Source organism: Ambystoma mexicanum, chromosome 8 (genome assembly GCF_040938575.1).
Source record: "Ambystoma mexicanum isolate Mex_15411 chromosome 8, UKY_AmexF1_1, whole genome shotgun sequence".
Taxonomy (NCBI): Eukaryota; Metazoa; Chordata; class Amphibia; order Caudata; family Ambystomatidae; genus Ambystoma; species Ambystoma mexicanum.
Window position 1 is genome coordinate 495000815 of NC_090929.1, and position 25131 is coordinate 495025945.

Below are 25131 nucleotides of genomic sequence, written 5' to 3' on the forward strand. Positions count from 1 at the left end.
TACCGTCAAAAGGAAGGTCCACCACCTTGTCCTGCACTTCCTTTGAAAATTTGGTGGCATGCAGCCACGCCTGTCGGGAGGTATCAACCCCAGCATAAGACCCCGAGCCAAAGTGTCTACGTGGTGAGCCGCAGCCTCCAGCAGATCCTGAGCCAAGACCCTGGCATCGGATAATCCTGCGTTAAAGTCTTCCAGCTTCTCGACCGGAATGAACTCCTCAAACTCCGACAGACCTTTCCACATCCTCATATTCACCCCCTGCTAACACTAGTTCAGCATTGGCCTGCCGGAGCTGCAAAGCTGAGTTAGCGAAAATCTTCCTCCCAAGGGAGTCGAGGAGCTTGCCCTCCTTCCCCAGAACCTGAGTAGCCGTCGTTGAAGAGGATGCTGCAGGCCTGCACTGGAAAGTAGCCGCAGCCACCACTGTGGAGGAGGGGGGCCGAAAAGACGACAGGGCCACCTCTTCCGAAGAATGCAGCCTGTATCACGCGTCAATTTTCTTATTGACGAAAAGTCCAGAGTGTGGCTTTTCCCAGACCCTACGGACCTCGGCCAGAACGTCCTTCTGCAAGAACAGGCCTGTACGCTCCAAAGGAGACAAGGTGAACGCCCCAGAAAGCACACCCTCCTGCGGAGCAGGTGCTTCGGGCACCGGAACATCTAAAAAGCACATCATGTCCAGTACCCGGTCATAAAAAGCTCTAATAGAGCGTTGTCCTGATCTCCCTGCGCCTCATCCGACAGGTCAGGATCCTGCTGAACCGTGTCGGGCACCGCCTTGTCCACAGGGGACAATGGGGGCAATGGCGGAAGGGTCGGGAAGGCACCGTAGGCAAGGGCGGCGCCGGGGGATCCACCAGAGGAGCGGGTAGAGCCGGAGGCGCGGGTGGACATATCTCCCTAAAAAGCCCTTTGAAATATTCCCTCATGGGGTCGGTACGCATGAGTGTCTGAAATTTGCCAAAGAAGGCGTCCTCCTGGGACTGTTTTGGTACCGGAGGAGGCCTCTGATGAGGAGGATAATTCCAGGGACGCAACGGGGAGGGTTGCCACACAGGCCCATCTCCCGATGTAGCGACAAAAATCAAAGGTGCCGACGCCGCAGGCAACAAAACATTGTGCGGAAGGGGCATCCAAGCATTCCAGTCGTAAACTGGACGAAAAGGATGCGCAAAAGGAATTCTATGTTCACCCACAGAACTAAGCCCTACACCTGAGGCCGATGGCGTAGTTTTAGGGATAGCACTCAAAATGGCCGCCGTGGTCGTGGCGGGAACGGCCGCCATTTTGTCATCACCTGAGGGTAAGTGAGGCAGGGGGTCCCCGTCGATTGATCAGGGGTGTTAACTTTAGCCTTAACATAAGGAACCTCGGCTGAGCCAGTACTAGGAGGCCTGGAATGTTTCTGCGACATACCAAAAGCCGAATTAGCCTTCCCAGGAAGGACCTCGGCACTGCCGGTAAAGGAAGAACTTTCCTTCTTTGCCCCCTCAACAGTTCTGGCGTCGCCACAAGAGCGGGAACGGTGAGAAACGACTTTCATCGATAAGGCCTTGTCAGGTCTCTCAGAAATGTTGGTAACCTTAGCCTCTGTACGAGGGACCTCGGACCCAGGTCCGGTAACAGCCTTACTAGCGCGGGCCTCGAACATCCGTTCGGTAACACCAAGCCCAGCCAAGGCCTTGGGGCGTACCCCGGGTTTTATTTTTGAGGGAAGCCGATAAAGAGGCGTCAGAGCAAGCTCCGGTACCCCACGACTCAGTAGAACTGGGTCTACAAGTAGACCCCACAGGAGGGGCCTCTGAGTGTACTCCGGCATCCACAGGCCCCCAACGGAGACCCTCGGAGAAAAATCTGGTGCAATTATTATGCCCTGATCAATGCTCCTCCCAGCTCGGGAAGAATCCGGGAAGGTGTCTCTGGCCGGGGTGCTCTGAAAATTAAAGAACTCACTGGGCGTTTCTTCTTTTCGTCGATAAACACTTGAAAATGCGAAGGAGGAGCCGTTGAAACACCTCCTCCCACCGACGTTGAAGTGCCCGGATCGATGGGGAATCGCAGTAAAAACAGGAGTCCCAACAGTGATCCGGACCCAAACACTCGAGACAAAGAGGATGGGGGTCCGCCCTCGCGAAGCGTCGGTGACACGATGAACAATCTGGAAAGTCTAGTTTGAACGATTAGACAGACTAGTACACGATCGCTAGCGAGAGCCAGAGATGAAAAAGGGAAGAAAATCTTCCACGGATGCAAGTGCGTCCAGTCCCGAACGAGCGGAAAAAAGGACTGATGGGCGATGCAGAGCTGAGATGGGGTTACAGCCGCATGCCGGGCCCCACGCAGAAATTTTGCAAAAATTGCAACATTTTTTGGATGCTTTTTGCAAAGTGCTCTGGTCCCGTCCCACAGGATGGAGGAAAGGGGACGGGACGTAGGAGTAAAAAAGGTTCCCACTCACCCAGAAACTTAAATAATAATCAACAAGTCCAGCAAAAAGTGCTGGGGGTCTCGCAGGTGAGGGAGATTTAGAATAAATATAAAACCTAACCTAACACCTAATCAGAGTACGTTCAGAAAAACTCTACATCCCATAGTCTTTATATTTTACAAGCATCCACTAAGCACATGGCTCTATTACTTGTCAGAGATCAGTATGTGTAAGGAACAAGTTACTTACCTGTAACTGTTGTTCTCCAGCATGGGTCTGGCAAGGATTCTCATGCTCATGAAAATTCCCCGTCGTCAGGCCGGGAATCTTCAGTATAGAAAAAAAAATCAGTATCGGTTTCGTTTCTGATCTGTCTTTCTTAGTAGTAACCAATCACTGGTCTCTGGGTCATACTGCTCCCAGCCAATGACTGCCCTCTCCCTAAGCCCCGCCTCTGGCAGCCATCCTCAGATTTGGTAGCACGTAAAGTGGCAGTATGACCAAGTGAAGAGCCGCAGAGGGGTAGGCGGGAGGGTTCGCTTGTGAATCCATGCCAGACACATGCTGGAGAACAACAGTTACAGTTAAGTAACTTGTTCCTTCTCCAGCATGGAGTCTGGCATGGATTCACATGCTCATGAATAAAAGAATACATAGCAGTACACACATGCACAGCCACGGGAGGTGGCAAAGGCTCAACATTAAGCATTACATCCAAAACTCAACATTAAGCAATTCTTACCTCCTCACCAGGCTCACCTTAGGCAAACAGGTTGCGCAGCACTGCTTGGCCGACCCTGGACTCCTCCCTGGAGTCCTGATCGAAGCAGTAGAATCTTGTAAAGGTGTGCGTCGACCTCCACGTCGCAGCCCTGCAGATGTCCAGCAAGGGCACACCAGACAGGAACGCCGTGTTAGCAGCGATCGCTCTGGTCGAATGGGCTCTCGGACGGCCAGGCAGCGGTCGGTTTGCCAACCGGTGACAGTGCATGATGCAGCTGGAGAGCCATCTGGAAATGGAAGTCTTCGAGAGAGCCTTCCCTTGATTCACAGTCCCAAAGTACACAAACAGCTGTGATGTCTTCCGAAAACTCTTCGTGCGGTCCACGTAGAACTTCAGCGCTCTAGCTACGTCCAGCGAGTGCAGAGTCCTTTCAGCCGGCGACGAAGGAGACGGGAAGAAAACTGGCAACACCAAGGGTTCGTTGAGGTGGAAGTCCGACGGCACCTTGGGCATGAAGGAGGGGTGCGTCCTCGTGAAACGTCAAGTATGGCGGCTTGCAAGATAGGGCCTGGATCTCTCCCACTCGTCGTGCGGAGGTGATGGCCACGAGAAACGCTGTCTTCCACGACAGAAACTTCCAACAGTGCCGAATGCATAGGCTCAAATGGGGCCCCCATGAGCCTGGTCAGCACCACGTTGAGCTCCCACGCCGGGGCAGGGGCCTATCGGAACAATCCTTTCATAAATTCCTTCACCAGTCGATGAGACCACAAGGACGCCCGTCCCATAGTTCTGGTGTATCGTGAGATGGCGGCCAGATGTATCTTGATGGAAGCGTGAGCTAGTCCAGCCTTGGCCAATGACAGTAGGTACGGCAATACTTGAGGGGCCGTAATCCGCAGAGGGTCAATCTTCTGTGCACGGCACCAGACCGAGAACCTCTTCCATTTATGTCCGTAGCACTTGAGAGTTGAGGACGCCCTGGCCTTTGCAAGAACCTCTCTGCAGTCGGCCGGGATGTCGTACCCTCCAAACTCTAGTGCTGCAGGAGCCAGGCCTGCAAGTTCAGCGACTCCGGGTTGTGGTGAAGAATAGCACCTCCTTCTCTGGAGAGAAGATCTGCGTCCGTCGGCAGCTTGACTGGTGTGGACGTTGACAAGTCCAGAAGGTCCGGGAACCAGATCTGTCTCTGCCACGCCGGTACGAGGATCATCCTGCACCGTGACCTCTTGAGGGAACGCATAAAGAAATAGGCCGTCCCAGGGGAACGAGAAAGCATCGCCCATGCTCCTCGGCTGGGGGAACCTGCTGGCGAACCTCCAGCACTTGGAATTCGTCGCCGTCGCGAAGAGATCGATTTGGGGTTCACCCCATCGTTGGAAGAGTCGATCCACTTGATCCTGGCGTAGTTCCCACTCGTGGCACGAGCGCAGCTCTCTGCTGAGTGAGTCGGCGATCGTGTTTTTTATTCCTGCTGCTAGATGGAGGCACCAGAAACATCCCTTGGGCGACGGCCCAATGCCACAGATCCTGGGCTTCCTTGGATAGGGCAGGGGATCTGGTTCCGCCCTGCTTCCGGATGTAGAACATCGTGGTGGTGTTGTCGGTGAAGATCCTCACAGAACACTGCACGGAGCTCCAAGATGTTGATGTGGAGTGACCTCTCCTCTGGGAGCCAAAGGCCTCTCGCGTGAAGAACTCTGGAGTGCGCTCCCCAACCTTCCATGGAGGCATCCGTCGTCAACGTCACCTGGTGAGCTGGGGTCTGAAAGTCTGTGCCCGCCGACAGATGAGAGCGGGTACCCCACCAGCGGATCGCCTGACGGAACGTCTCGTTGAGAGGGATCCTGTCCTCGAAGCTGCCCGTCGACTGGACCCAGCGGGCGTCGAGGAACTCTTGTAAGGGGCGCATCCGAAGCCTGCAAAGGCGCACCAGATAAATGCAGGAGGACATCAGAATGGTCCTGGTCCTTTCCTCCGACGGCGAGGCCAGCTGCGCCACTGTGTCTAGCTTGGCTCCCCAGAAACAGGGCGACTTGCGACGGAACAAGGTGGGATTTTGGAAAGTTGAAGGAGAATCCCAGGTCTGAGCAGCTGGACGTTCTTCGCAGTGTGCTCCACGGCGAGCTCCCTTGTCCTTGCCCGGATGAGCCAGTCGTCCAGGTAGGGCTAGACGTGGATCCCCTGTAGGCGCAGCCGTGCCGCCACCGGTGCAAGGCACTTGGTGAACACCCTGGGTGCCGACTTCAATCGAACGGGAGGGCCTTGAACTGGTAGTGCTGCCCTTGGATCATGAACCTGAGGAACTTTCGGTGTCTTTTTAGAATGGGGATGTGGAAGTACGCATCCTCCTAGTCCAACGACGACAGGAAATCGCCCTCCTCCAGCTGTCCCAGCACGTGCTGGAGGGTGACCATCCGGAGCTTCTGTGCCTTGATGCACTTGTTCAGTCGTTGCAGGTCCAGGATGGGGCGCCATCCTCCTGTCTTCTTTTTTACGAGGAAGTACCTTGAGTAAACTCCGGAGCCCCGAAGCCTCTTTGGGACGAGCTCGATGGCACCCTTCTTGAGCATCGCCCTTACTTCCAACAGTAGTTGAGGGACGTGATTTTCCTTCCTGGCCATGGGTGGAACGCAAGGGCACTTCTTCTGAAATTCGAGGGCGTGCCCTTGGGCCAGGGCGTCCAGCACCCAATGGTCGGTGGAGATGAACTCTCACACGCTGACGAACCTCGCCAGCCGGCCTCCCACCGGGGTGCTTCGGCGGGGGCCCGACCCCACGGTCGGTTCAATCTTGTTTGGAGGCCGCCTTGCCTCCTTGACCTCCCTGTCGACGACGACGGGCACCACCTGACTTGCCGCATCCCCTGTAGGCTTCCTGGGACGAAGATCTTGCCGCTTGGCGGCACGTGGAGGAGCCACTGCCGGATCCCTTGGAGGCACCTTGTCTGCCTCCGGAGCTCCGAAAGGACGGCCGTCGTTGTTGGAGCACTCCCAGTGCCCGGACAGTCTCTGTGTCTGTCTTGATGGCCTGAAGGGACTCATCAACCGCCTTCCCAAACAGGCTGTTCCCGTCGAAGGGCATGTCCAAAACCTTGGTTTGTATGTCCTGGCGGAAATCCGTCGCCTTGAGCCATCATTGTCGTCTCAGGCAAACGCCTTTGCCCAACTGACGGAAACCGGTGTCGGCGATGTCCGATGTCACCGTGATGGCGTGGTCCGAAGCAATCTCACCTTCCTGTAGGATTTCAAGGGCCTCAGCCCTTTTGGCGTCTGGAAGGTAGTCCAACAGAGGGGCGATTTTGAACCACAACTCCCTGTCGTAGCGGGCTACGATAGCCAAGGCGTTGGCCACCTTGATAGTTGTCGCTGCGGATGAGATGACCCGTCGTCCCATCGTGTCCAGTTTCCTGCCCTCGCCGTCTGGCGGGGAAGTTGATGTCGAGGCCGATGCCCCCCCCAGCTTTCTTCTTTGCCGCCGCCGAGACAACCGAATCCGGGGTAGGTTGCGCCCGAAGGCACAAGGGGGCAGCGTCGGGGACCCGGTACTTCTTCTCGTACCGGTCCCTCTTTGCTGGCGCCGTGGCAGGGTTCTTGAGGAGGGCGAGCCCCTCATCCCAGATGTCATCAGGAAGTGGTACAGCGAGGACCGTCTTCCTTTTAGCCTCACGCCGTTGATAAAGGAACCCTTCCTTCTTCTCTTCTGGGCAGAGCTGGAAGAGCTTGGATGCCCTGGAAATCATGGCATGAAAGGATCCAATCTCGTCGGGCGGGGACGCCCGAGCAGAGGGTGACGGGGGACACGTCCCGTCATCGCCTCAGTCGTCATCAGTACCCATCGTAGCCGTGTCCGTGCCCGATTCATCCCCGTGGGTAGTAGACCGGGGGGAAGGCAGAGCAGGTGGGAGAGGTGGCATAGGATGCGTCGTCCTCCTCTTATGCGGTGGACTTTCCGAAGGTCCCGGCTCCGGTTCCCCCGTCGGGTCTGGCTCAGGTACCTCCGTCGGGGGGAGGGGCAACCTTGTCCTTATCTCTGAGCATAAGGACTGAATCGCTGACAAAATGGTCGCCGAAGTTTCCTGCGGCGCCGGAAACGACGGGCGGGAGGGCTCTTGAGGAACCTCGTCGGCGACACCATCGCTCTCGTCGTCGCCCTCGTCGGGATCCCTCCCGATGGGCTTGGCCTCTTCCACGACTTCGATGAGCTCTTCTTCAGAGGTTGTGTCCGTATCCATGATGGCCACCTGCCCCTCCCCCACCTTTTCCAACGAGGACTTCGTGGGGGTCTTCTCAATGGGCCTGAAAGACGACTCCCTCCGCGGTGGCAGGGAGACTCTGGGTCCTGAGGTCGCCTCCACTGGCGTAGCCTCCACAGGCTGAGCCAGGGCTGCTGCGACTTCCTCAATCCAGGTCTCAGCAGGGTGAATTAAGGCCTTCGTCACCTTCTGTACGCCTGGGGCCTTCACCTTGGAGGGAGGGTCCGAGCCTCGCTCCCCCTCTGCCGGAATCTTCGAGATCGACCGGGGCCTCTCCAGAAGCTTCGCCAGGTTCTCGGACTTCCTCTTACCCGAGCAAGAGCGTTGGCTCATGGTTGATGGCGCCAGGGAGGATGCGCCCTGCCTGGCAGCCAAGGAGCCCGACCATTCGGCGGTGCTTGGTCTTTTGTTGGGCCCCCGTCGCCGGGGCGCCCTCACAGGACTTAGAAGACCGCTCTGACTTCTTTTTCTTCTTCTCGCCTGGACGGGCTCTTCCCTTCCAGCCAGTTGGCGAGACGGAGGTGGCGATCCTTCATGGTCTGCTCCGACATGTTCCCACAAAACGCACAGTCCTTCTCCGTGTGCGTCTTGTCCTCATGGAGACAGTAGAGGCATAACGAATGCTCGTCCTCCTTGAAAACATTCTGAAGCTGGCATCCAGGGCAGGTCCTGAACAGCTTCCCGGGCGTCGAGCTTCCTTTCTCCTGGGCCATGTCCGGGGTAGGCCTCTGAACTTCTGGAATCCTCCAAAATCGTAACTCGATGAAATCTTCACCCTTGAGGGGCGTAGAAAACTCAGAAACTGATCCCCGTTGATCGGATGTAGAAACGGTGGAGCTTGAGGCTCTATTTAACCGGAAAAATGAGAAAAATCTCCCGAAAAAGCGCGAAAACACAGCAAAAGCTCGAGAGCTACAGCACGAGGACTCCCAACACTTGAACGTGCGGTAAAAATCTGAGGATGGCTGCCAGAGGCGGGACTTAGGGAGAGGTTAGTCATTGGCTGGGGGCAGTATGACCCAGAGACCAGTGATTGGTTACTACTAAGAAAGACAGATCAGAAACGAAACTGATACTGATTTTTTTTCTATACCGAGGATTCCCGGCCTGACGACAGGGAATATTCATGAGCATGTGAATCCATGCCAGACCCCATGCTGGAGAAACATGGAAAATGTTTCAAATGAGCCCTCTGACTCCAAATTACATTTGAGTGGCAAATTAAAATGTTTGTCCTCCCCTCAACACAAAACTAGGATTCTTTCAGTAATATGTTAAACACAATGAGGGCATCAATACCCCCAGCACCACACCTCTGCTCCCTCCAGGCGCCTCCATTTCATCTTTACTACATTCCACTTTAGTAAACAAAGTTTCCTTACCCGAACAGTAACTATATTTGGATGTTGTGCTTTCAGGATGGTATTGATTTCTCGCAATGAAGTGATAGGGAAGCCTTCCTTTTCTTTCTCCATTTTTAACCGCTTAAGTGCCACAATTTCATCTGCAAAAGAGGATTTGTCAATTCACAGATCCAGACATGATACAATCGTTCATTTAATACACATTCTGCTTATAGCTCAGTGAAAAAGCTCAGCTCATGAACATCTATGCCAACTGTTACTGTGCGGCTCACTTGTTTGAGTAATATTTTCTTAGACTCAATTTCTACGGCCCAGATAAATGCCTCTACCTGGCCCACAGGGTATTACTTAAGGAGTTTCTAGCTCTCGAAGTGGAAGAATGGCATTTACAGTCAAGGCAACAATTAAGGAGTGAACCGATTTAAAATGTACAATAAACCCTTTTGATTATCACTCTTTAAGGTAAGTTCCATACAATAGGTTTGTTAAATTATACTCTTTAAATAAACAAGCGCAAAAGATTTAACTGGAAACTATACAGGTAAGTTCACTTAAAATAATTTTGGAGAGCATGTCCATGACAGATGAAAGGTGGCTGTGCCTCCAACAAGCTCTGAGTTTGAGCCTGCAAATAAACCTGTTAAGATGGCTTAAGTAATAAAAACATTGCTCGAATAATAAAGGAAGTTCCCCAAATCTGTGTGATGGTGGTGTTTACAGAGTTTAGATGGAGCCTCGTTGTTTAGTTCCATATTTAACGTTTCAGCAGCACAAATGGAGATCGAAAATGGCATGGGGGAGTGCTGCACACATGGCAGCTAAAGGTCTTCTGATCAGTGTGAATTTGAGGAGCAGTGGGGGATTGGCATGTGTTAGTTAAGATTTTCATATCAATGATAAATCTTCCTGACCTGTGTCAACCCCAGACATTTTTGCTGGACTGGTAGATTATTTGTCCCTATGCTTTGGTGAATGGGAACCTTTTTCCAAAGCCTTTTACTCTTTTCAAGGGTGCCAGTTTTAAAACATTCTATAGTGTCTTTTTAATTGTATCATTTTTGGCACATACTGCCTATTGCTGCGGTGTTGCCCTTAGGGCTCCCCTTTTAACTTTCTCTGGCTAACCTTGTGAGAACTACAGTTCCCTAGGGTAGAAAGGATATTTGTATCCCTTTTACATTTTATTAGCGGAGACTAGCACCCCCAACTTATGTGGAGTGCTGTGGGATACTGGGTACCCCCTTCCCTATTCTAATTATAACATTTGTGTTACAAGGACAAAGTTACCTTTAATGGCTGGTGGCAGTGAACCTTTTTATTAATTCGGTGCACCTTTACTGCGGACTGTTACCACGGCATCCATGGGAGCTCATTCTAACAAAATGGCCAGTCTTTCTTTTTTCGCCATTTTAGTGCCCTTTGTCATTTCTTATTCCATGCCTGACATCCAGGGTGGGAAACTACTTTATGTGTTTTGTATCTTCTTACCTTCGGTGGGAATCCTGTGGATTCCCCGCCCCAGCTCCAGAGTGTCTGTGAAGGCAGGAAGCGAGGGAGAAGTCCAAAACTTTGCATCCCTTTGTCTTCCAGCCTGACTGGGAGAATCCAGTTCAAACTGGGGCTGGCTGTCCTGAAAGGACTGCCAACCCCCCTTCCCAGCAACCGCCCTGCCGCCCTCCCCACCAAACACCCCCCTACCCCACCCTCCCCCTCAAGTTTGAATGTTGCTTGGCTGTTTGATTGGCTGGGTTCCTGCATAAACGTCCGATCCTGACAGCTGAAGAAGTAGTCGACCACTGGAACCAAACACGAAAAGGAGGAAAACGTGGCTGAGACCGTTTCCAGCGACCGGAGAGCCTGCCGATTAACTAGAGCCGGTTAGCCTTCCTTCCAATCAACCCAGGGACTCTGAAAATGACAACCCCCCCCCCCCTCGACCGAGAGCCGGGTGAGACCCACTAGACTCAAGACAACCTGCATTTTAAGCCATCTGATGTCGTGCTGCGAGCTTGCAGGGCTGCAATACACCAATACCCTGGGGCCTAGAGCCATTGTGCGGTGCACAGTCTTCGGAATTCCGAATCTTGCTGAAACTTTGTGGCCATCCTGGTGGACCCCCAGAGATGCGAATCTAGTCCGAAAAGTCCCCTCATCAGAGTGCTGTACCTTGCAAACGACGAGAATCCGACCCCCGATATTCAGTCTTCTTCCTGGTTCCCGAAAAGGGTTCCAAATCCACAGAGCAGCATCGAGCCGCACGGAAACTCTTGCCTTCTCCTGTGATGCCTGCGCAAAAGTCCTTCTAAAGTCCAGTCTTCCGTCTTCTTGACGAAGGAATCCATTGACCAGGTTTTTGGCTGCAGATCCTGAAGTCTTCCTGCTGGAACTCTTCTTCTGTGCGGAGGTAACCATGTTGGCTGGGGTATTTTACCTACCTTAAGCCTTTGTGATTTTTGTATAGCTTTGGGGTGTTTGATATGATTGGGAGGCCACTCATCCAGTTCACCCAGGCCCACTGCGTAATCCTCTTATTGTGTCTTAGTCCCTAGACCTTTGACTAACTTTAAAGTAATACTTACTCTGGAACAACTGAAGCCATTCTCACCCTGCCTACAGCTGCCACGAGGGTCCCTCTTATGCCTCTAAGTGAACACAAGCTATACAATAAGGGAAGGACTGGATAAGGAAAGGGATTGATAAATACTTACTCATGAAAGAGTTGGTTGGTAATAACTCACAGTTACAAATGTTCTTACTTACCTTGAATGTGTGTTGCACTTTTCTGAAAAGTATATACATGGTTACTTTATTCACCTGTGAATTGGGTCCTGCTCTTCCCAAAAGTAATGCTGTTGGATTCACTTTACTAATCCCATTAGGAGAAATGTATGAGTGTCCCCAACTGGGTCTTACTTCCCCTGACTTGTTGTTAGCCTGTCCAGAATAGGTCTGCCTAAGGTTATACTTACCTGTTAAGTTGCGGATAGCTCCTTTAAAAAGTACATAGGTTTTACTTACCTTGTGTTAGCAGTGTGCCATCCCAAAACAGGTTAAAAGAGTTACTGCTTGTTAGCTAAGAATTCATGAAGTCCAACTGGTATGAGACTACACAAGACTTGTCTCCTTGGTATTAGACCTACCTTTTAATATAGGCCTGTACTACACAAGTTGCTAGTGTGACTGAGCAGCCAGGGTTATCTTAAGAGGGGTAATGTGAGCTGTAGAGTTGTGCAATGAAACCAGTAAATACAGATATCCAAGTTAACACTTACACAGTTATAATAAATTATTATATATATATATATATATATATATATATATATATATATATATATATATATATATGTATATATATTTAAGCATTCTTTAAAGAGCAGTAATTGGCTGTAACATTAATTTAAAGTTAGGGTTCAATTCAAAAAGTGAACAATAAAACAAGAGAGTAATTCAGAAATGTTACACATGTTCCAGCACCCAGAGTTGAGGTCATTTGAGGTCAGTATAACATTCATTATAGTATCACCTTTGCAATATTGAGTTTTTCCAGGCAGGAAAGGTTAGGGTTAGATCAGAACAGACTGATAGGTTACAAGAACAGTTAGATTCTCCCAAATGGGTTTCAGGCAGTCAATTATCCCAGCATTAAAGTGTTCAACATTTAAGACCTGTAAGGGAACAAGCACTTTCAAAGGCAATAGGTTCAGAATAAGGCCTTTAGGGAGTGTTAGGCAGAATTCTCTGAAATGAGCGAATTACCCTCTAATTAGAGACCCCCGACTCTTTTTGCTGGAATTTAGGACTTTTAATTTCTAACCTGGAGAGAGTAAGATCTTTTTCCCCCCCACTCTCACATGTATTTTTCTGTGATTTGGACTCCATTTCCTTTGACTTTGGAGTCTGACAAACTCCATAGGCATCATCTTTACGTTGTGACACACAGCACCTTCAGTGCAGTGGCACAGGGAAGTCTCTTCGATTTCCCTAAAGGTTTAATACCTTCTCTTGGATTAACTACTGTTTCCAAGAGCAGTGAAGCGAAATTCACTTTACTTACATCTGTAGCTTTCTAGACTCAGCACACACTATATTACATTAGGATGCTGGAGGGGTTACTTAGTAGACCCTTTGTCTAGTTTCTCATGTAACATTTTCAGGTTACCCTTTCTACAATTAATGGCTGGTGGCAGTGGTTTACTTTTTACTACCATTGTGTGTTTTTACCGCTCGCTTCAATTGCAGCTGCAGTAAAACACTCATGGGTGCCCATTTTGTCAAAAAGGCCATGGTCGTCTTTTTTCTCCATTTCTTGTTGGAAAGGTCCTTCTTGAGATTTACTCTGCGTGCCATACCAGGTTTGGTCCCTTTGTTCGTTTTGTCTTTGGCGGTGCACACTGGTGAATCTCGCCTTTGGCTCCAGTATGTCTGGCAGGGGCAGGAATTGAGGGAGGTGCCCGAAACCCCCTGTGCTTAATCCCCTTGGTTACAGGAATGCACTGAAAGGTGATTGGCCGGCTGGCTGTCCTTGGAGGACAGCCACACTGCTGTGTGAGTGACAGCTAGGCTGCAAATGAATGGGAGAAACCTGCATAAAAAGGTGAGGCTTTTGGCTTGGAAGGCCGAGTCGACCACTGGACAAAGTAATCCGTAGAAGAACTTGGAAGAGACGCCTGCTGCAACTCCTGGACTGTTGGTTTGCCCGGTGAAGCCCTGCTGCTGTGCTGAAGCTCTGAATTCGTCTCGATTAGAGAAGCCCTGCAACGGACTGTTAGGACAGTTTTTCAGAAGTCCAACTAAGGGCTTAGTAAAACCATTCAACTGAGGCAGTACACGACTCCACTCTTAGTATAAGGCTGTACCACCTGAGTTCATGGTAGCTTAGACAGAGCAGCCAGGCAATGATCCAAAGAAACGCTGAAACACTTTGTATTGTAAAAATAAAGGATTTATTTAAATCCAGGTAGGCCCAGATCATTCTAGGGGTAAGTACTAACACATTATATGAAATCACACTATAAAAACACAACACTATACTTGAAAGTACAAAGATCGAAGTATAGACCTTATTTGAAATACCTAACAGTAGTTCTAGGGGAGTCAAAACCTTTTCATACACATTCAGTACAAGTGAAACCTATTCTTGGGGAGTAAAAACCAAGGGTTACTTTTTACAATTACATTCAGTAATGCAAGGGCAGTACACCCTTCCAGTTGTCTAATGATTCTCAGTACAAATCACTTAGTCAACTTGACAATATACTCTTTGTGAATAGTGGAACACTTATTCTAGATGCAGTAAAAACCTATAACTACTACTTTTGTGATAACACACAGTAATACTAGTTGAGTACAACCTAAGGATGTAATATTCAATTACAGGTGCTTTTGAAATCAGGGAACCCCAGATTGAGGTAATGAGTAACTCTTGTAACTTATCTTTGGATGGCACACAGCTAACACAAGGTAAGTAAAAGCCACCTACTTTTTTAATCTCGCAATGAAGGGGAAAGTAAAACCCAATGTTCCACTTTACTGAACAGTTATTCTAGGTAGGCACAACCCAATACAGACTTATCCTGTACAGGCTAGCTGCAAGTCAGTGGAAGCAAGACCCAGTTGGGGGACATGCATACAATTATCCTCAAAGGACTAATCTTTGATACCAACACTTTACTTTTGGGAAGAGGCACATCGTAATCACAGGAGAGTAAAATAGCTCTACTTTCTATTAGACTGGCAAAACAGTTGCTAAGGAAGAAAAGATGTCAACCATACTTTTAAGAATAGTGCATCACATTCAACATCAGTAAGAACTTTTGTAACTTGTTAGAATTACAGTTACCAACCAACACTTTACAAGTAAGTAACTTTTAACCACTTATTTTCTTTTCTATGCAGAAGTCACAATCCCTTGACAGTCTTTCCCTTATTCTTGGAGCATGAGTGTTCTCAGTGGCAGAAGAGGGTGGTTGGGGGTTGAAGGGGGCGTCACTAGGACTAGTGACAAACAGGCAGTGTCAGAATAGGTGCTTTAGTAGCAAAAGTCAGAGTTCCTTAGGAAAACTGGGCAAACAGGTGAATACTTCACTTGAGAGTTAGAAGAGGGTGCAGGGGCTTCACAGAATACACCATAGCAGGATTCTAGTAGTGGGACTGGGTGCAGTGATGTTAGGGAGAATTCTCATAAATGTGCTAATTCCCTTCACCTTAGAGACCCCCAGCAACTTTGTTGGATTTTGGGGACTTGATATTTTTACCTGGAAAGAGTGCGAGCCTTTTTTCCAACTCGCTCATGTATTTTGATGTGTGTTTTACTCTTGTGTTCTTTGATTGTGGAGTTTTAGACAATTCCATAGGCATCATCTTTTCATTTGTGTCACACAGCACCCTCAGTGCAGTGACACAGGGAAGCATTTTAGGCTGTCCCCAGGTTTAAATACCTTCTCTGGGATAAACCGTTTCCCAGAGAAAGTAAAGTGAAATTGACTTTACTAGTATTTCCAAATTCCTAGACCCAGCACACACCATCTTACTATAGAGTGCTGGATGGGTTACTTAGTATCCCCTATGTCTAGAAACTTACGTAGAAGTCGAATGCTACCCTTTCCTCTTGAAATGGCTGGTGGCAGTGGTTTTACAACAAACTACCATGATTTTTCCCGACCGCGAACATCGGTTGAGTTAAATCGCAGGAGCCATGTTTTTCAAGATGGTGTCTGAGCCTTTGTTTAAAACAGGTCCCAGTCTTTTTTCACCATTTCTTTTGTCACTGGTGGCGTGGCAAGGCAGCGCGCCATGCAGACGCGGCTGCTGTAGGCTCTGTGGAAGGGCCCTGGTCATGCATATTGAAATGCCCTTATTATTGCAACTCAGCAATAAAAGTTGGCGACAGGTTCTCTGGACTGGGGAGACAGACTTTGGTCCAGCTCGACGCTCTCCTGAGTGAGCCCGACACCTGCAACTCCAGGAAGGGAAGGCGCAGATCTACGCAAAGTGGCGGGCGGACCGTTGGAGCTTCGGAGCTGCGGCTGCCAAATGAGCTGGTGACCCAGTGCTGAGGGGCAACGACAGCGGCCGTGGAAGTGAATGGCAACTGGGAGTTGGTTGGAACGAGCGCCGCCTGAAGAGAGGTAGCAGTGCGGGCGAGGAATGGGAGGAGCGAGAGATCGGGCCCCCTGCGAGGCGGATCGGCAGCGCTGGTTCCCTTCGGCACTGGAGACATCCATCGGGAGTGCGGTGGGAGGAAACTGCCTGATCGGCTCCGGTTTGGAGGACATGGATCGGAGGACGACAGCGGTCGGGAGAGGTAGGAGGTGATGTGGGGGGGGCAAGCTGAGTCCTTGTCTCGAATTAACATGTGTTTGCTACAGCGACTGGACCCCCCCGCACTCTCCCCAACCACACAGCAGGTGCCTCTGGCTCGTGATCCTGGCGGGCCTCATTGAGCAGCGGGGTCCGAGGTGGCAGACCTGGCCCTGCTTGATTGACTGCACAGGCCCACCCTGCTGCATGAGTGGAGCGGTTTGTCTGGTTCCCGAGAGACACGGCGGACACTCGGCTCAGGCGGAGTGTCTACAGGGGAAGAGAATAGAAGCTGAACACTGCTGTCGGGAAGGAGAGGAGAGAGTGAAAGCTGCAAGTGGGGCTGGTAGTCTGTGAGTGTAGATTTGTCTCTCTGTGCTACCTGTCTGTGAGGTTTGGGTGGCTGCGAAAGTGGACCATCTTGGAATTCATCAAATTTGCTGGATAAGGAGCTTAGCTCCCCCGGAACTCCAGTGGGCTGTTCTAGGGCTGGAGGCAGGTAACCCTATCCTGGATAGCACTCTGTCCATACTGTTTTGCTCCTGAGTGACAATCTGCTCGTGCAATGCACTTGTGCATTGCTGGAGGTGGCATCGGGTGAGCCCTCGTCCTGTGCATCCTCCTGGGCTGGGGGAGTTAGTTTTCATTTGTCCTCCCTGATAATGCCCAGGTCTACACACAAGCATAAGGGGAGCGAAATCACAGCGTACTTGGCCCCTTCTGCTCCGGCTGTTCAAAAGATGCAGACTACTAAAGCGGATGTACATGCTACGCAGGGGGCAGACTTTTCCCCGGAATCTTCTTTGTCCATGGAAGGCTTTGTGGAAATGTTGAGATCCATTAAACGTGACATCAACCAGGAGATAAAATCGGAAATTAAATCTTCCAAAGACTCTTTAGCTCGCTCCATTGCCGATCTGGATTCTCACCTATCTGGATTAGAGGCCAGAGTCAATGATCTAGAAAATTTGGCTTGTGAGCAAACACATGGGAGTGAGGAGCTTGCTGGGAGGGTCAGGAATATTGAGGAGCGGTTGGAGGAATTGGGGGCTAAGCAGGCAGACTTGGAAAACCGCTCAAGAAGGAACAACATTTGCTTGGGAGGCATCCTAAGAAATTCTGGATTAAGACCTCCCCGACTACGTAAAGGCTCTTTTCAAGCCTGTTGTCCCTTGGGGACTTGGAGGACTTGATTCTGGACAGGACCCATCGGGTCTACTCCTCACTCCAGCAGAGACAAAATCTCCTCCCCAATGTTCCTTCTAGAGTTCACTTCTTCAACCAAAAGGAGGCAATAATGGCAGCGGCTAGAAAGGCAGAGCCAGTGAACTTAAGGGGATCTATAATGGACTTTCTTCCAAGACCTATCACCATACACACTAGCAAATCGCAAGCGCCTCCAAAGAGTTACGACCTGGCTTCAGGCGAAGGTGGTCAGCTACCGCCGGGGGTTCCCTTGTAAGCTTCTTTTTGAGATGCACAACCGGTCCTACGCTATTGGCTCAGAGGAGGAAGCGAAGGAGATGATGGCAGGCCCTGAAGCTGATGGTGTTGAAGGGGGACACAGGGCTTCAAGGGAACTATCAGTTAGCCCTACACCAAAAGACATGAAGAGGAAGCCCTAGGGTTGGGCGGTGTTGGGGAGCTCTCAGGCTAGGGAGACGGGGAATATGGACCCCCCTGATCTGGTGAAATGTCTCCAACACAAGGTTCTCGAAGTCTATAGAATCTTGGTCCTAATTGCTAGACAGAGGCAACTTTCTTATAAAATATGCTTAGCTAAAATTTGGTGTTTAAGATGCCAAAGCTTTTCTGCCTCCTAGGAAGCTATGGACAGAAAGTCAAGTTGTATGTTAATATGGTTATATGTTGAGCGTTGGGTGTTGAGTTGTACTCAAGACGAGACGGAGTGTGTTTGACCGGGCGCCCAGATATGGATTGCGTCCACTTTATCGCCGGAGTGCAATGTTACAATATTCTGTGAAGGCCGATGTGGCCTTTTGTTCTGCTCTCATTGTTTTTATTCCGTTTGGCATATCTATTTTTTTTTTCATTTATTTTAAGTTAAGATTGTTTTACTTATATTGAAGAACAAGTTACTTACCAAGTGTAACGTTCTTTCGACTGGATGTTCCTTCCACGTATTCCTCATCTTATGATAATTCGTTATCTCCAGCTTCGATAAAAGAAAAAAATTCTCTCGCCAGAGGGCGCTGTGCTCGAGGTCGTGGCGTCGATTGTCCCTCGACCGACTCCATACTCTGTCGACGTCACCGATGGTATGAGTAGCTTGAGCCGCGCCCGTTGCTTCAGTTCTGTTTTTTCGATGAAACATAGGAGGAACACCCAGGCGTGCCTCATAACTGATGCACTCTTCGTGAGAGGAAAGTGTAAGAAAACGTAAACTGTACTGTCGGGTAGGATGGGAGGGTTGATGAGGAATACGTGGGAGGAACATCCAGTCGAAAGAATGTTACAGTTGGTAAGGAACTTGTTCTTCGAATGGATTGCGTCCTCCCACGTATTCCTCATCTTATGATAGACTCCCATATCAGTGGCAATTTTGGAGGTGGGAGTACTAATTACAGTTTTCATGTACAGAATGCAGAACTGCTTTGGCAAATAACCCCTCATTGGAGGAGGCAGTATCCAAGCAGTAATGCTTGATAAAAGTATGCATTGTTTTCCAAGTTGCAGCTGCACAAATATCTGTTGCCGGGACTCCCCTCTTTAGAGCCGCAGAAGTAGCCATTCCCCTTGTAGAATGAGCTCGAAGCCCATCTGGTGGGTCTTTTCCCACCAATCTGTAACATTCAATTATGGCCAAAATGATCCAGCGGGATATGGTCTGTTTTGTTACTGATAAGCCCAGTTTATGACCAGTATAACCCACAAACAATTGGTCATCTTGTCGTATTTAGACATCCTCGATATGTAAAAACTAAGAGCCCTCTTGGGATGTAGTCTATGCAATCTCTCCTCTTCCTTGCCCAAATGAGGAGGATAAAATGTTGCTAGTATTATTTTTTGTGACAAATGGAAGTCGGAAACTACCTTTGTTAAAAAGGAAGGTTTAACTTTATCCTTATAAAAAATAGTATATGGTGGTTTGCATGAGACAGCCTGAAGTTCACTAACCCTGCGGGCTGATGAGAGCCACAAGAAGGACAGTTTTTAGTGTTAAAAGCCTCAATGGACAGGAGTGCAGAGGCTCAAAAGGTATGCAAGTCAAGAATTTTAGTACTAAATTTAAATCCCAAGTTAGGACATGAAAAGGTACTGGAAGGTATACATTAGTAAGCCCTTATAAGAATTGAATTATTAATGGTATTTTGAAATATGAAACCTCATCCGAGGTGCACTTGAAAATGAACAGCGCAGCAAGGTATCCTTTTATTGTTCCTATCTGGAGCCCCAGATTAGCTAAATGTAAAAGAAAAGAGCACTACTGGAGTGCCACATTGAAAAGGGTTCACATCCTTATCTTTGCACCAGTTACTAAACCTGTTCCAGTGACATTGGTACAAAGATTTTGTGGCTGGCCTTCTGGCCGAAAGCAAAACTTCCATTACGTCATCCGGAAGATCCCAATCCTTGTATCTCAACCTCTCAAACCATACGTGAAGGTTGAGTGTCTTGACCTCTGGATGGAGAACCCGACCTTCCTCTTGAGAGAGAAGATCCTCTCTTTGCGGAAGACGTATTGGAGGGCAGATGGACATGTCGAGAAGGTCCGGGTACCACGTCCTCCTGGTCCAATCCGGGGCAATTAGGATCATGGTTTTCCTGAACTTTCTCAACCTCCTGATTACTTGAGGATTCACAGGGACTGGGGGAAAAGCATACAGTAGTGGAAACTTCCACTCCACTACGAATGCGTCTCCCAGAGCCCCACTTTGAGGAAATTCCCTTGAGCAGTACTGATCGCACTTCCGGTTGATCTCGGTGGCGAACAGATCCACTTAAGGGGTTCCCCAAAGGGCGAAGATCTCCAGAAGGACTTCCTGAGCTAGCTCCCACTTGTGGGAGACTGTGCTCTGCCTGCTCAGAGCATCTGCCGCCGTGTTCTTCTCTCTGGCTAGGTGAATTGCCGATAGAGAGATTCCCTCTCGTATTGCCCAGAACCAGAGCTGCATTGCCTCTCTGCATAGTGGTAGTGACCCTACACCTCTCTTGTTGAGATAGTACATGGCCACTGTATTGTCCGTCATTAACAATACATTCTTGTCCTGTACAGAGGGCAGAAAGGCCTTCAGCGCTAGTCTGATTGCCCTCAGATCCAAAAGGTTGATGTGTAGTTTGGACTCCGATGGAGACCAACGTCTGCTGATTGTCAGATCGTTGGTGTGTGCTCTCCACCCTGTGAGTGAGGCGTACGTCACTACTGTTATCTCCGGCCATGGTTGCCAAAAAGATTCTTCCTCGAGAATGTTGTCGTTGCAAGCCCACCATAGAAGATCCTGAGCAACTGCGCTCGGGACTTGCAGAAAATCCGACATATTCCCTGAGAACTGGGACCACTGAGTTCTGAGTGCCCATTGAAGGGATCTCATTTTAAACCTGGCCTCTGGTACAAGGAAAATGCAGGATGCCATGAGGCCGAGCAACCTGAGAAAATCGAAGGCCGGTAGACGTTGGGCATTCTGGAACTTGGTTACCATCAGCTGGATGTGGAGAGCTCTCACTTTGGGAGGCGAGGCTTTTCCCGAGGAAGTATCCAAGACTGCTCCGATAAACTGGAGTTTTTGGGATGATGGTATATGGGACGTCTTGAAATTGAGGGAGAAGCCCAATTTGTGGAGAAAATGGCAGGTGATCGAAAGATGTTCCTGAGCTTGTATTGGAGAACTTGCTCTGATCAACCAGTCATCCAGGTAGGGATATATGTGAATACCTCCTCTCCTGAGACTCGCTGCCACAACCGCCAACAGTTTGGTGAAAACCCTCGGGCGGAGGTCAACCCGAATGGCAGAGCTTGAAACTGAAAATGAGAATTGCCAATCGCGAACCTCGGGTACTTTCTGTGCTTTGGATGGATTGGCACATGAAAGTAAGCATCCTGAAGGTCCAATGATACCAACCAATCTTGGAGTTGGAGAGCCGGAAGGATCTGAGAAAGAGTCACCATCTTGAACTTGTCCTTCCTGAGGAACTTGTTCAAGTTTCTCAAGTCCAAAATGGGTCTCAGTCCTCCGTCCTTTTTTGGAATGAGAAAGTATGGGGAGTACCAACCCCTGTTCTTTTCCGCTACAGGTACCTGTTCTATGGCACCTTTCTCTAGCAAGGTTAAAATTTCCTGCAACAGGTGCGGATCTGGAATTTTGAAGGAGTTGGCTCCCGGTGGATGATTGAGGCCTTTTTAGGAAGGGGAGACAGTAACCTTGCGTTACTGTTTCCAGTGGCCAAGCATCTGAGGTAATGCCCTGCCATTCCTTCAGATGCTGAGAGATCCTGCCTCCCACTGGTGTTTTGTGCAACAAGGTCTCAGAGGGATTTTGAGGCGGCTGCAGGAGTGGCTGAGGGTACTGATGCCGCTCCTGAGGCTGATTTTGCACCTCTTCCACGAGGGAAGTTTCTTTTGCCCTTTGAGAAGCCTGTCCTCTTCCTCTACTAAATGAGGAGTAGTAAATAAAGGAACGACCCCTCCAAGATGATGAGCCGGAATAGGGTTTTAGAGGCTGGCGCATGGAGGCGCCAAGCGATTTAACCGCCGCTTTCGAGGTCTGAAGTTTTTCTAGGCTTTCATAACCCTTGCTGCCAAACAGCCTCGAGCCATCAAAGGGCATGTTAAGGAGTCTGGCTTGCACGTGTGGTGCAAACCCAGACTTCCTCAACCACGCAAATCTGCGTAGCACAATGCTTGCAGCCATGGATCTGCTGATACTATCAGCAGTATCCAGTCCAGACTGGAGACATTCCCCCATTGCCTCCTTCTCGTCTTTGACTATATTCAGAAAGCCTTCCCTTCCCTCTCCTTCCGGAATATGATCAGCCGCCGCCGAAATACAGTCCCACAGGGTATGGGTAAACCTGGCCAGGGTACAGGTGACATTTGTAGATTTAAGGGCCATACCGTCTGACGTGAAAACTTTACGTACCCAGGAATCAACTTTTTTATCCTCTCTATCTGGAGGGATATTGGGATATGCAGTTTGCTTTGATGTGGATGCTGCCTGAATGACTAGACTTTCTGGAGTCGGATGCTTGTTTAAGTATTCGGGATCCGTACCAGCTGGTCTGTATTTATTGGGAAAATTACTATCTGCAGCAGCAATGCTCTCAGGCTTTTCCCAGTTTTTCACCACCGTCCTCTGAAGAGCCCTGTGAAAGGGGAGAACTGGATCTTTTTGAGGACCTCTGACAATTATATCCGTCATGTCATCCTGTTCAAAAACAGGTGAAGTGTTACCCCAACCCATATACTCAATTACTCAATTACTCTGGTCATAAGACTCCTGTACCCAGGGTCTGCATGCTCTGCAGGATCAGGTCTGGCAAACTCCAATTCTGGGGAGGTGTCAATTCCACTGGCAGAATGTATAGTGTCACTCAGGTCTCTCATTTTAGATTCTTGATCAATGAGTGCCTCAGGAACTTGCTTTGTGCCATATGAAACTCCAAAAGGAGTAACTTCGTCTTCCTCTGAGCCAGATTCCTCATAAATTGAGGGCATGGACTTAAATTCTGATCTGGGCAACGGAGTGAATCTTCTTTCTTCCTCTACCATACGCGTCGAATGAATAGAGAAATCCTTCAAAGTTGTCGAAGGAATCTTCGATGACTTCGAAGATGACTTCGACACGGGCGTCGAGGTTGTTTTTGGTTTTGTCGATAAAATCGTTGAAGCCTTCGACGACTTATGTTTTTTTTATGGCACTGGAGAGGTGCTCGACTCTCGAGAGAGTCCTCGGCGACTTGGCGTCGACTTGAGTTTTTATAGTATCCTCGACACTACCGGTTTTTACCATGGTAGTCTTGGACTTCCCTTTGTCGTCCAATGGAGCGACTTTAGAGGTATGGCTTTACATTTTCTGGGAGAATCCGATTGTCGGACATCGAATTTCTTTGGTCGATTCTGAAGAGGATGATGGAGATCTACGTCTCCTTCATTTTTTTGGACGAGGAAGAAGAGTGCCTCGATCTACTCCTAGATCGAGATCTCTTGGAGTGCCTTTGGCGATCCGATTCCTTCGACTCAGTTGCTTTCTTATATTTTTTGGACGTAGCCTTCTTAGAGGCTTCCCTCCCCACCGACAGTTTACCTCTCCTCTCACTAAGAGCTTTCTCGGTCATGGAGTGGCAGGAACCACAGTCGTCGGTCCGGTAACTGGAACCGAGACACCAGAGACAAACCCGGTGAGGATCCGTGATCGACATTTTTGATCCACAGCACTTCTTGAACCCAGTCTTGGGTGTCGAAGATGACGACATTTTCTTCACAGAAAATCTCAAGCGCGCCGTTCTCGATGGCGAAGCAATCGGAAAAACGTAACTGAAGCAACGGTCGCGGCTCAAGCTATTTATACCATCGGTGACGTCGTCAGAGTACGGAGTCCGTCCAGGGACAATTGACGCCACGATCTCGAGCACAGCGCCCTCTGCCGAGAGAATTTTTTTTTTCCGAAGCAGCAAAGCTGAAGATAACGAATTATAATAAGATGAGGAATACGTGGGAGGACACAATCCATTTGAATATGTTATTTTGGTTGCTTCTATCATAATGTCAGTGCGGATGCTCTCTTGATGAGATGTGGGGCTCACTTCTGTCCTTAAGAATGCTGTATTGCGAGGAGATTGTTCTGTCTTTGAATGGGCTGCTTTGCGGGGCGACATGAGGGGAGATATTCGAGGGGGGTGGGTCCTCACTGGGGGAGATTTCGTTTTTAGGGCTAAGCAGGGGATTGTATGTGAAAGGAGTGCTGGGACAGAACTTTAGCTGCCTCACCTTGAATGTGCAAGGTTTAAACTCCCCCCTAAAGCGGAAAGCTCTATTCCACAGATTAATTACTCTTAATCCTGACCTCTTGTTTCTTTAAGAGACTCACCTCCTGCAATCAGATGAGTTTCGGCTTAAAGTCTTATCCCCCTAGATATTGCGCTTCTACCGGCTCAAAGAAACGAGTAGTGGCTATCCTGATGCGTAGAGATGTCCCCCCTGAAGGTGCAGAAGGTGTTACCTGACAGGGATGGGAGATATATTATGCTGGTGGCTGAGGTACGGGGTGGAAAGTTACTTTGGTCTTGCTATATGCGCCTAAATCCCATCAGGAGGTGTTTTTTGCTTCTTTGTCGAAACTATTGTATGAACAGGCTGAGGGTGCACTCATAGCGGGAGATTTTAACGCTGTGGTTAACCCTTTAGTCGATAAGACCTTGCCCCCCTCTGCTGCAGATAAAAATAATTTTTAAGCACTCACTTCTCTGTTCACGATCACTCACTTATTGAGGCATGGCGGTTTTCTCATCAGGAGGAGCAGGATGATACCTTTTGTTCTGCGGCACATGGGGGCTTCTCCAGACTAGACATGTTCCTCATTTCAGACAAATTGGTTCCCCAGTTAATAGATGTAGAAATCCTCCTGCAGGCTCTGTCCGATCATGCCCCAGTATCCTTAACAATGGCCCCTTTCCATGCAATCCCACTTCCTACGAGATTATGGCGTATGAATGAAGTGTTGAGTGACCCTCAGTTCCGAGATAGTGTCTCTGAAGCTATAGTTCACTACTTTTTTGAAAATGACACGGGGAGGGAGGGTTGGGGGGGCGAGATTATCTCACGGTTTGGGATGTTGGGAAGGAGGTCATTAGGGGGCACATTACAGCACAAACAGTGGTTAGGTGGGAAATTAGGAGAAAGGTTCAGGCTTGGCTGGAAGAGGAACTGCAAGAGAGGGAGGAGCTGTACAAAAGGAGACTATCCCGGCATCTGCTCAGGGACTTGTGAATGGCCGGCAAGGCCTTAGAAGTCCATCACATGAGTCAGGCGGCATATGGTATTATGAGAACCAAGCAATATTATTCAAGAGGAAATTAGGCTAATCAGCTGCTAGCAACCAAGCTG

The 25131-nt window shown here is 49.4% G+C and overlaps 1 protein-coding gene across 6 annotated transcripts in view; it reads right to left on the minus strand.

Annotated features, from left to right (window-relative positions):
- LOC138472139 (cyclin-dependent kinase 11B-like) overlaps positions 1 to 25131 on the minus strand; it is a 945042-nt gene that overhangs the window by 288205 nt on the left and 631706 nt on the right. For all 6 annotated transcript variants that reach the window (XM_069610151.1, XM_069610152.1, XM_069610149.1 and 3 more), the window contains one exon: positions 8790 to 8911. In XM_069610151.1, the coding sequence (XP_069466252.1) occupies positions 8790 to 8911 (122 nt within the window). The remainder of the gene's footprint in view (positions 1 to 8789; positions 8912 to 25131) is intronic.